Source organism: Diaphorina citri, unplaced genomic scaffold (genome assembly GCF_000475195.1).
Source record: "Diaphorina citri unplaced genomic scaffold, Diaci psyllid genome assembly version 1.1 scaffold2277, whole genome shotgun sequence".
Taxonomy (NCBI): Eukaryota; Metazoa; Arthropoda; class Insecta; order Hemiptera; family Psyllidae; genus Diaphorina; species Diaphorina citri.
In genome coordinates this window covers 27475-39800 of record NW_007379702.1, presented here as the reverse complement: position 1 = coordinate 39800, position 12326 = coordinate 27475, and the positions used below count along the sequence as shown (strand labels likewise).

The 12326-nt window shown below is 40.0% G+C and overlaps 1 protein-coding gene and 1 long non-coding RNA gene across 11 annotated transcripts in view; both read left to right on the top strand.

The window, feature by feature from the left end:
- The window catches only part of LOC113471309, a 5141-nt gene extending 4425 nt beyond the window's left edge, over positions 1–716 (top strand). The window contains exon 2 of the long non-coding RNA XR_003394057.1: positions 402–716. This is a non-coding gene — a long non-coding RNA (uncharacterized LOC113471309). The remainder of the gene's footprint in view (positions 1–401) is intronic.
- Positions 1–11524, top strand: part of LOC103518622 (secreted protein PRY1-like) — a 17099-nt gene extending 5575 nt beyond the window's left edge. Inside the window, exons 2-11 of one of the 10 annotated variants that reach the window (XM_017447881.1) lie at positions 3385–3477; positions 3969–4091; positions 6483–6516; positions 6739–6906; positions 7111–7197; positions 7266–7670; positions 7803–8062; positions 8848–9045; positions 9906–10161; positions 10951–11524. In XM_017447881.1, the coding sequence (XP_017303370.1) occupies positions 3385–3477; positions 3969–4091; positions 6483–6516; positions 6739–6906; positions 7111–7197; positions 7266–7670; positions 7803–8062; positions 8848–9045; positions 9906–10161; positions 10951–11297 (1971 nt within the window). In that variant the 3' untranslated portion in view covers positions 11298–11524. Of the gene's footprint in view, positions 1–3384; positions 3478–3968; positions 4092–6482; positions 6517–6713; positions 7198–7265; positions 7671–7691; positions 8168–8847; positions 9046–9905; positions 10162–10950 lie in introns of all 10 variants that reach the window. The other 9 variants (XM_017447878.1, XM_017447874.1, XM_026830368.1 and 6 more) reach the window with 9 other exon arrangements.
- The last annotated feature ends 802 nt before the right edge of the window (positions 11525–12326 follow it).

Below are 12326 nucleotides of genomic sequence, written 5' to 3'. Positions count from 1 at the left end.
GTACATAGGTATTCTTTAACCACGATCGAATAAACTACGGGCTAAAAAATTCCCGGAGGGACGGACCCAGCTTGTTATGTACTAATTACACCTTCTATGAGATCCCCCTTGCTATATCACCCTCTTCTCTAACTTTGGATCTCACAAAAAACTGTAACTGAATACAAAACTAAAATTTCCTTCAAAGACTTGATGGCGACTCTATGGCTACACACTATGGCCACTCCATAGTGATTCTATCACGGCTCTATCCAGGCTAATCTTACATTCCTTCTCTTCCCTACTTCCCACATCTCGAAACTTTCTCCTCTCCCACTCTTCTCTCATCCTACCTTTCTTTCTTCTCACGCATCCGAACTACTTTCTTAATGGAGCAACTGCAAATGGGTAAAAATTATAAGGTGTTGTCACCTAAAACATTGGATGAAGAGTGTCCGAGACTCCTTTCCTGCGTGTTGAACTCTTCGGTTCTGATATTCCTGTATCTTCCGTCCTCAGGTCCGTAGCTGTAGTAGGACGCTCGCGATGGCGGTTGCGGACTGTATGGCGGTTGAGGTTGTGATTCGTATCCCACTTCTGATGTCGGGGCGCGGTGGCCGTCCTCGAGCTCTCCCTCTTCGAGTAGAGAGGACATAATAAATAAAGCAAACAAAACACTAACACGGGTAGTAAATAAAAGGCAAACACAGAAATTACACAATATAAGAATGAGAGCAATTAACTTTAATTATTAACAATATTGAAAAGACAGTTTAAATGAAATTGGAATTAGAAGCTAAAGTTACCTATCTAGAATGTTTATTTTGAACTTTACACAATGGATACTCCCGTCCCAGATCCTACCAATGACACCACGACTAAGCGAACTATTATTTGTACGTACGATTTGAATTTAATGCTTTAAGTAAGTAACGATCATGTTCAAGTACTTCGACAATCTGCAAAGGTCCTCGGAATTTTGGGCTTAATTTTAACTGGTTTCTCCTACCTTTCTTTCTTCTCACGCATCCGAACTACTTTCTTAATGGAGCAACTGCAAATGGGTAAAAATTATAAATATGTCGGGGCGCGGTGGCCGTCCTCGAGCTCTCCCTCTTCGAGTAGAGAGGACATAATAAATAAAGCAAACAAAACACTAACACGGGTAGTAAATAAAAGGCAAACACAGAAATTACACAATATAAGAATGAGAGCAATTAACTTTAATTATTAACAATATTGAAAAGACAGTTTAAATGAAATTGGAATTAGAAGCTAAAGTTACCTATCTAGAATGTTTATTTTGAACTTTACAAAATGGATACTCCCGTCCCAGATCCTACCAATGACACCACGACTTAGCGAACTATATCGGCACTTGTATACACTTTGATTTCTTAATCCAGACTGATCCAAAGAATCAAAAGCAAGGAGCTCTCCGCTCTTGCAAAGGTACCTACTCTTCATACAGAGCATGGTGGGGGAGGGTTGTTCGATATAGTAGCGTGTATAGTTTTATGCTATAGCTTTTGTAGCACATTGGTACTTGGTATTAGGTACAGTTGGTTGGTAGGATCTTCACACGGTTTGCACCAAGTTCCTATCTCCGATAAATAAATGGTCGATTCCTATATGTAAAAAGTTGGGAAAAATCCAAATCCAAGATCAAAACTCCAAAAAAATAACTGTAAAAGGTCGAAAATTCAAATTTTATTTTCCGTTCTAATGAAAGCGTTCAAAGATATGTGACGTCAAACTTTACGCAGTTGTTTTTTTCGTCCGCTAGGTAGTGCCAGTATGCAAGCACGCTTGCGGAGGAGCAGAAAGAAATGCGCAGAAACGTATGCGCACAAACACATTAATGTGTTGCCTGCGAGGGAGCTTTGCTCGGGATTCCCCATATCGCCCCCTAAGGCTTCATCGCCCCCGTGAAAATCTCCATCGCCCCCAAGGGGGCGATATCGCCCAGGTTGGGAAACACTGACCTAGAGGACATGATGAAGAAACAAAATATACAAGATAGAGATACTATTGTACCTAAGTACTTTTGACTTGTACAAATCGATTATGTAAATGTAAATGCAGTTTCTTTGTGTTATTATGTCACAACTTTGGTGCTCACTGTAGCATTGTAGTTAGGAAGGATCCTCTTGTATTTGTATTTACTTGTTATTGTCAAATAAAGAAAATAAAACATTAAACATTAAACTATGCTTTCCTACAAATTCCCACTTACAGAGGTCCGCTGAAGGCTCCGGACCTAGGAAAATGGCAACCTTTCCCACTTACAGAGGCTCCGGAACGAGTATCTAGAAAAAGTCATTCCCACTTATAGAGGCTCAATTTTCCCATTTAAACAGGTTTTTTAGTAAAAAATGAAGGGGCCACGATTTTTTTCCCAGATATCCAGGTTTCCCACTTAGACAGGTTCGACATTACTTTGGAATTGTACAATCGCCTCGTCACGTCGCTTGAAAAAAGTCTCAGAGCTGGGCCGGGCATATTGGAAATTTGATTTTTCATGAGCCTAATTGTTTGTGCTGGTTTGTGCCGTAGCAATTATTATCGTTTGTGCTCATACGGTTCCCGAGATATTTAACTTCTAAGATGGCTTAACGGTAGCCCGGTCACCTAAGTCCACACGATGAAACCAATATCCTTTAATTTTACAGACTTGAGTCAGCCACTCACTGGGGGGTAGAATGTGTCCGAAGTTTTCACTTTTTTCACTTTTCAAATATAATGTTTCCGAAGCTCGTTAATTCAATTCAATTTATTTTTATTGTACATAATATAACATATAACATTAAAAATACAACATTTCAATGAATACAATTGTACAAAGTCAGTTAGAAAAGAAAAGAAGAAGAAAGAAATAAAATAATATCTAAAATGAACCTATTAACCTTAGTGGTGTTAAAAAGATATCTAATATAGGTACTTAATATTAAGATTTGAAATTGCAGCAAAATAATAGTAACCAAAGACATAAAATAATTATGGAAATTAAGGATATGGTTTCAATCTAAAATGAACCTAACCTTAGTGGTGTTAAAAAGATATCTAATATAGGTACTTAATATTAAGATTTGAAATTGCAGCAAAATAATAGTAACCAAAGACATAAAATAATTATGGAAATTAAGGATATGGTTTCATCTCCAGATCAATTTTTGTTCAGTAGTCCTAGGAGGACATGAAATTTTGTAGGGGTCTTATCTTATTTATAGCCCAAATAATAGGTAATGCCTGATCAGAAAATTTTAAAGATTCCTCCTAAAATAATTCGGGCTGAAAGGGTTAAACTTTAGGAAGGGCAATCGTCAGTTCAAATTTGTAATAACACGCTGTACCTATATTCTATATTTTGAGTTTGAGTTCAAATTTTCCTTCGTCCTATTACAGGGTCAATCATCATATGGATCACCAGGGACAGGCACAGCTGGGCACAAAGTAAGGAACTGGGGAATCCTGAGCAGACAACCGCCACAAACGACGGTAAAAATAGTTTGTCACAATTTTTACTTTTTTTTTTCATCAGCCGCGCAAAGATTGAGACCAGTGTTCTTACGGGACTATCACAAAAAATCCCAGACAAAGCCCAAAAAAACCCGGAAATTCTAAAATTTACCGAAATAGGAGGTAGGATTTTCCTACCTGTATTAACACTTAACAAGAAAAAAAGTTGAATGAATAGCGCCACAGCCAAATTTTTTGAACATTTTCTTCAGAAATCCCTTAAAATTGCTTAAAATCCCTTAAAATGTTCAAAAATCCCTCAATCCCTTTTTATCCCGAAAAATCAAAGAAAAGGAATGAAAATCCCTTTAAAAACACTGCATTGAAAAGCCCCTGTCTTTAAAAGTCAGCTCCCATGGTGTAGTGGTCCCTGCGCTCGCCCCTGAGGGGGAAAAGTCCAATTTTGTATGAACACCTTCCCCCCCCCCCGTTTCCTACGCCCACGTGAATCTTTACTGTTTTCTTTTCAGTCAAACCGTCCTCAATTTGGATCCACAAATTCTGACCTAGGCTCTCTTACCAATGATTTGACGATGACTAGTAGAGAGCTAGAGGAAATGATGAAGAAACAAAATATTCCTATTGTAAGTAATGTAAGTACTTTTGATTTGTACAAATCGATTATTATGTAAGTACAGTCGAACCTGTCTAAGTGGGAATCCAAGGGACCGACAATTTTTTCCCACTTATCCAGGTTTCCCAGTTAAAAAGTGTCCCACTTAGAGATGAATGTTCAAAAATCCCTCAATCCCTTTTTATCCCGAAAAATCAAAGAAAAGGGATGAAAATCCCTTTAAAAAAACACTGCATTGAAAACTGTATATTTTGAGTTTGAGTTCAAATTTTCCTTCGTCCTATTACAGGGTCAATCATCATATGGATCACCAGGGACAGGCACAGCTGGGTGGGATTGGTCAGGCCTGGGCAGACAACCGCCACAAACGACGGTAAAAATAGTTTGTCACAATTTTTACTTTTTTTTTATCAACCGCGCAAAGATTGAGACCGCCAGCCTAGTTAGTCACAGAATATTCTCTGGAAAATATGAGCAATGAAGAGAAAATAAGAGTTATGAGTGAAGTGTTAAAGAAATGCATATTTAAAGCAGCATCAAGAAACAACATGATTTCTAAGTCAATCACAAAAAACATAAAAAAAGTTACATGGTTCAATATAAATTGTAAAACAAGCAAATACCGGACAAGGAAAAAGTACAGAACATGGAAGAGAAAAGGAACAGAAAAAGATTTAGAAGAGTACATAAAAGAAAAAAAAAGCTACAAAAAAATGAAACAATAGTAAAAGTGACATTATTGTATGCGGCAGAAGTTTGGGCCCTAAATTACTGTGAAGAAATAGAGAAAACACAAACCAAATTTATAAAAATGATCCTTTGCCTCTACAACACAACACCAAACCACTACTTGCGTCTTGAAACAGGAATCGTAAAACTTACAAGTGCAGTCCTAAAAGCCAGTCTGAGATGGTGGATGAGAGTGAAAACCATGTCAGACTCTAGGTTACCCAAATTGTGCCTACTAAAATTAGAACAAATAGAGACAAACAGATATGATGAAACATACAATTGGGTTAGTCAAATAAAGAAAATGTATGGGGAAACAAAATATTCCTATTGTAAGTAATGTAAGTACTTTTGATTTGTACAAATCGATTATTATGTAAGTACAGTCGAACCTGTCTAAGTGGGAATCCAAGGGACCGACAATTTTTTCCCACTTATCCAGGTTTCCCAGTTAAAAAGTGTCCCACTTAGAGAGGTTGCCATTTTTTTATTCCCACTTACTTACTTTAGTTTCCGTGTCCAGCTCGTTCGTCAAATCTTGGCCATCCAGAAAGAGAGCTGTCATCCACTCATAGAGGTAAATGTGAACAATGGTTTGGAGGAAGAGGTATATGCTATGCTTTCCTACAAATTCCCACTTACAGAGGTCCGCTGAAGGCTCCGGACCTAGGAAAATGGCAACCTTTCCCACTTACAGAGGCTCAATTTTCCCATTTAAACAGGTTTTTTAGTAAAAAATGAAGGGGCCACGATTTTTTTTTTCCCCAGTTATCCAGGTTTCCCACTTAGACAGGTTCGACATTACTTTGGAATTGTACAATCAAAATGACAACCTTTCCCACTTACAGAGGCTCAATTTTCCCATTTAAACAGGTTTTTTAGTAAAAAATGAAGGGGCCACGATTTTTTTCCCCAGTTATCCAGGTTTCCCACTTAGACAGGTTCGACATTACTTTGGAATTGTACAATTGCCTCGTCACGTCGCTTGGAAAAAGTCTCAGAGCTGGGCCGGGTATATTGGAAATTTGATGTTTCAATGAGCCTAATCGTGTGCTCCCGAGATATTTAACTTCTAAGATGGCTTAACGGTAGCCCGCGCGGTCACCTAAGTCCACACGATGAAACCAATATCCTTTAATTTTACAGACTTGAGCCAGCCACTCACTGTCAGGTCTACCTGATGAGAACACACAGGCGGACCTGATCAGGTGTACCTGTCAGGTCTAGCTGATAGTGTGTGGCTGTTCTTACTTTATATATATGGGTTCTAGTGTAGACTGTCGACCATGGTGTAGACTTGTAGACTGCAGACAGGGCCTTATTTAGGAGTGGCCGAGGGAGCCCACCCTCCCCTCCCCTCCTCTCGAGCTCGATTTTTCTCCTTTACATTAGGCCAGGTTCCGAAAATTAGGAGCACCCCCCCCTTGATAAAATCCTAGATATGGCCCTGACTTGTAGACAGGTGTAATAAGCGGGGAACGATATTTGTGACAAGCATTTAAATATGCTTAACACCATTTAAAGTTCCTTTCCTTCCTTCCACTTACTTAGTTCTTTTCCGTGTCCGGATCGCCATATTGTCAGATCTTGTGTCTCCAGTAGGTGGCCACGGCCACTCCTTCGGCGTTTCCTTCCATTGATTGATAATAATTTTAATCATGTCCTATTTCGAACTGTACAGATCACTTCTCGGCCATCTAACACGGCAGCCACAATTTGTGACAAGCATTTAAATATGCTTAACACCATTTAAAGTTCCTTTCCTTCCTTCCACTTACTTAGTTCTTTTCCGTGTCCGGATCACCATATTGTCAGATCTTGTATCTCCAGTAGGTGGCCACGGCCACTCCTTTGGCGTTTCCTTCCATTGATTGATAATAATTTTAATCATGTCCTATTTCGAACTGTACAGATCACATCTAACACGGCAGCCACACCAGGACCGTTTGAAGAATTGTTATCCAAATTCAATCCAAAGACACCATCCCTACCCCCTGCATCCCTACTCAACGCTAATCCAAGCTTTAATCGAGACCCACTATCCAACTATAACAGTTCACCAAATGCTGGCTCGCGGTCAAATAGCTTTGGCCCACCATCTACAAATAGCTTTGGCCGACCATCTACAAATAGCTTTGGCCCACCATCTACAAATAGCTTTGGCCCACCATCTACAAATAGCTTTGGCACACCATCAGGTAGCTCTGATTCAAAATCTGACTCCGGCCTAACCGTCGACAAGTTGAAACAATTGTTTAAGGAACATGAATCATTCCCAATCAAAGCTAAGACAAGCGCACCATCTACAAATAGCTTTGGCACACCATCAGGTAGCTCTGATTCAAAATCTGACTCCGGCCTAACCGTCGACAAGTTGAAACAATTGTTTAAGGAACATGAATCATTCCCAATCAAAGCCAAGACAAGCGAACCGTCGACAAGTTGAAACAATTGTTTAAGGAACATGAATCATTCCCAATCAAAGCCAAGACAAGCGCACCATCTACAAATAGCTTTAGCCCACCATCTACAAATAGCTTTGGCACACCATCTACAAATAGCTTTGGCACACCATCAGGTAGCTCTGATTCAAAATCTGACTCCGGCCTAACCGTCGACAAGTTGAAACAATTGTTTAAGGAACATGAATCATTCCCAATCAAAGCTAAGACAAGCGCACCATCTACAAATAGCTTTAGCCCACCATCTACAAATAGCTTTGGCACACCATCTACAAATAGCTTTGGCACACCATCAGGTAGCTCTGATTCAAAATCTGACTCCGGCCTAACCGTCGACTCGTTGAAACAATTGTTTAAGGAACATGAATCATTCCCAATCAAAGCTAAGACAAGCGCACCACCCAAAGGCAAGCCAAGCTCACCATCAGGTAGCTCTGATTCAAAATCTGACTCCGGCCTAACCGTCGACTCGTTGAAACAATTGTTTAAGGAACATGAATCATTCCCAGTCAAAGCTAAGACAAGCGCACCACCCAAAGGCAAGCCAAGCTTTAATCGAGGTTCATCAAATGCTGGTCGGCGGTCAAATAACAAAGCATCCGGCAAGAAGAGGAAGCCTACTAATGATGCTCCCGCAACCCCAGAAGCCGGTCGGTGGGTGGGTGATGTTTTCATTCCTGCTGACATAGATGCTATTGATATGCCTGAAATATTAAAAATGAGTGCCGCTCGTCATATAGCAAAAAAAAAACTTGAAAAACAACAACAAACTGATACTGGACGCGCTATCGAGAGAGAGGTCTCAGGACCTCTCCAATTCAAAGGGAACGATCCCGAGATAAAGAGGATCAACAGAGAACTTCTAAAGAGGGATGGAGGATATTTACTTGACGGAGATTTTTACCAGAAAACGAATGAAGCACGGGAGAGGATTCTTTAACAAGAAAGTCTTCTGCTATTAGTAAGTCCGAATTGATTACCCCGCTGTTCAACCTTTCAATATGTATAATTAAAAAGTAGCAGCCTATATCCATATTGTGTTGAAACAAATAAGTGGGTATATAATATGTACTGAAGAACTGAGGCACCTTTATTCTTCAAAAGAAAGTGACACATAATTTGTGTGAATTACTAGACCTCCCTCCCTCTCTCTCTCTCCCTCCCTCTCTCCCTCTCTCTCCCTCTCTCCCTCTCTCTCTCTCTCTCCCTCATACACAAACACACCCATACACATGTTCGTACAACGTACATTTATATTAGTAGGTATGTTGGTGACATGTCGTAACCTTTGTAGAGAGATTTATCCTCCTGCTATATTGAATAATCTACGAAGGAGGGGGAAAAGGAAAAGGTGGAGAATTAGGGGGAGAAGAAGAAGAAAAAGAAGAAGGAGAAGAAGAGGAGGAGGAGGAGGAGAAGAAGATGAAGAAGAAGAAAAAGAAGAAGGAGAAGAAGAGGAAGAAAAAGAAGAAGGAGAAGAAGAGGAAGAAAAAGAAGAAGAAGAAGAGGAGGAGGAGGAGCAGAAGAGGAAGAAAAAGAAGAAGGAGAAGAAGAGGAAGAAAAAGAAGAAGGAGAAGAAGAGAGGTCTCAGGACCTCTCCAATTCAAAGGGAACGATCCCGAGATAAAGAGGATCAACAGAGAACTTCTAAAGAGGGATGGAGGATATATACTTGACGGAGATTTTTACCAGAAAACGAATGAAGCACGGGAGAGGGCTCTTGAGTTGCATGACGAATACCGAGCTTTACACTACGGATGTGAAATGGCATATGATGACCGGGTAAGTAACACCACAATATAAAACCACCAATCAGTAGAACAAGACCAAAAAGAGTACAAGATATATGCAGAAACACGTTTTGAGGTCCCTAGAGCCTAAATCCAAAGTTTCAGCCATTGGTCCGTGTGTCTGTCTGTCCTTCTGTCTGCCTGTAAACAAAATATCTCGAGAACGGTAAGAGCCAGAGACTTGAAATTTGATATGAAGATGTCAAATGTAACAAGAATGGTTAAGATCGGTGCAACGGTTGGCAGCATTTTACCGCTTTTTGGCGGTTTTCGGTGTAATTTAACAATTCCTCGGGAACGGTATGAGCTAGAGACTTGAAATTTTGTATTTGTAGTTCACAAATGTGTCAAGGATGCAACTAAAAACGTTCGGTTAAGATAGAAGCTGCGGTTGGCGGCATTTTGACCGCTTCTTGACGGTTATCAACCGTTTTTTGGCGGTTTTCAGCCATACCGACTAAACGGTTAGAGAGATTGCAAAAGTTAGGGTATAAAAACAAGAACACTCAAATTGAGCATAATTCAATAGAATTAGGAAAGTCGTGTGATGTTCACACCAGATTTTTTTTTTTTTTTCTTTTTAGCAACTTATACATACATATAACCTTTACTAATCAACCGTTTTTTGGCGGTTTTCAGCCATACCGACTAAACGGTTAGAGAGATTGTAAAAGTTAGGGTATAAAAACAAGAACACTCAAGTTGAGCATAATTCAATAGAATTAGGAAAGTCGTGTGATGTTCACACCAGATTTTTTTTTTCTTTTTAGCAACTTATACATTAATACATACATATAACCTTTACTGATTTAGCAACTTATACCTATAACCTTTACTGATTTGTCGATTCAGCTTGACAAAGTGGCTCAGGCATACGCAGACCATTTGGCGGAAAGGGTAGCTAAGTATGGGATGCAAGAAATGAAACATTCGACTGGGACTAAACTGGGGGAGAACCTGTTCAAAACCGCTTCCGATGATCACTTAATCAAAGATCCAGTGAAAGTGGTGGAAGATGCGGTCGATAGTTGGTACAGTGAAATATCAACTTACAATGATTACGGAAATCCAGATACCATCAATACGGACACGTCTAGATTTTGTATTGGTAAGTACAAATGTAAAACAAGTTATAGTCTAAAATCTTATATGAGTAGCATGCAAAAGGTCTAGCTCTATGCATCAGGATTTATATTAGATAAGTGGTATTACATTATGCCCCTCTGTGCGTACAGAATCAGCACAGAGGGACATTTTTACTCTTTGGGCGTAATTGCGCTACCACACTTGCTGCCGCGGGTCACTCATGTATTTTCAATAGTTATCTGAAAGAGGGCCTCTGAGTGATATTTTGTCATTTTTTAATGAAAACATTCCAAGAATTAAAGAGTCTGTCTCTCATGTTAAGGGAGATGTTTTCATAGATGGGTTTCTGCGGGTAAACACCATGGAATATGCTGTGACAGCCAGGGTGTTGAAGTATCTCCGATTGGCGAAAGTACCACAGATGTTGATAAACTTTCTCTGTGTAATATCTCTAGTAGCGCTGTCAAACTTTCTTGACTTGGCGGAGCGGAGCGCTACCAATTTGATTTTAATTTATAAAATTTCCATTTATTATTTTTCAATAAAACACTCAGAACATACTGACAAAATAAATGGTATATAAATATATAAATGGTATACCCATCCGTATAAGCAGAGCTTGTGCCACGGATGGGGAAAACATCCGTGGCATCAAAACCAATTAATAAAATACGACTCTGTTTGTATTGGTATATAAATATATAAATGGTATACCCATCCGTATAAGCAGAGCTTGTGCCACGGATGGGGAAAACATCCGTGGCATCAAAACCAATTATTAATAAAATACGACTCTGTTTGTATTGCACAGGTCACTTTACGCAACTGGTGTGGCGGGATTCACGCTACCTGGGCTTCGGTATTTCGCGCTACGTGTACAACGGTACCGCCGTCTACATTGTCGTCTGTAACTACGACCCTGCCGGAAATGTGGTTGGTCTGTACGCGTCCAACGTCCTCAAGGAGGGTGACTGGGATGACGAGGGACCTCCGGAGGTGTTTTGCCCGCGGCGTACTGTCTATCCACATGCAAATGACACGCAGCCGCCTGAGACTTACTTTCATGATGATGACGGAAACATAATCGACTTGGAGGGGAATGTGTATGTGGACACGGCACGCTACTATCTACAGCGTAGGGCCAACGGACAGGCATAGAGGAGCATGTGAAATAATTATAAGTATATATATATATACACCTCGTGTGAATCTATACATTTGTGAATTTAATTATAACTTGTACAGTCGAACTTGGATATAGGAGAATCGAGGGGACCACCATTTTCACTTCGCCTTTACGTATAGGGAACTTGGTCATGAGAAAGTATTGCTATCGTTTTCTCTTATATCCAGGTTTGCACTATATCCATTTTCTCGCATAAAGAGATTCAGCTTGGTTATTTTCTCTTAAGGTGCGTCCCCACTGGTGTTGAATGTGTTGATCAACATGTTGAGCAACATTGTTGCCTGTAGTGTGGACGTGTTGATCAACATGTTGAGCAACATTGTTGCCTGTAGTGTGGACGTGTTGATCAACATGTTGAGCAACATTGTTGCCTGTAGTGTGGACGTGTTGATCAACATGTTGAGCAACATTGTTGCCTGTAGTGTGGACGTGTTGATCAACATGTTGAGCAACATTGTTGCCTGTAGTGTGGACGTGTTGATCAACATGTTGAGCAACATTGTTGCCTGTAGTGTGGACGTGTTGATCAACATGTTGAGCAACATTGTTGCCTGTAGTGTGGACGTGTTGATCAACATGTTGAGCAACATTGTTGCCTGTAGTGTGGACGTGTTGATCAACATGTTGAGCAACATTGTTGCCTGTAGTGTGGACGTGTTGATCCACAAAATGCTGAGCAGAACGAAACCCGACCGAAGGCGGTTTTTACAAAGGAAATTTTGTTGAACGGGAAACATTTTTCTAGTGTGGACGGTTCTACAAAATGTCGTTCAACTTTTTACTCCATCATCACCATTCAGTACTAGAGCGTCAGTGTCAATGTGCTAGGAAAAACGATAGGTGCTTTTTTTGTGTCAAAAACATTAAAAATTGCTAGGTATTTTTAAATATTTTTGAAAATGAGTTCTACGAGTATATCAAAGGATCAGGTCATAGCATTCATTGACATGCTGAAGAATCGACCTTCTCTTTGGTCTCCGGATCATGAGAACTACAGAGAC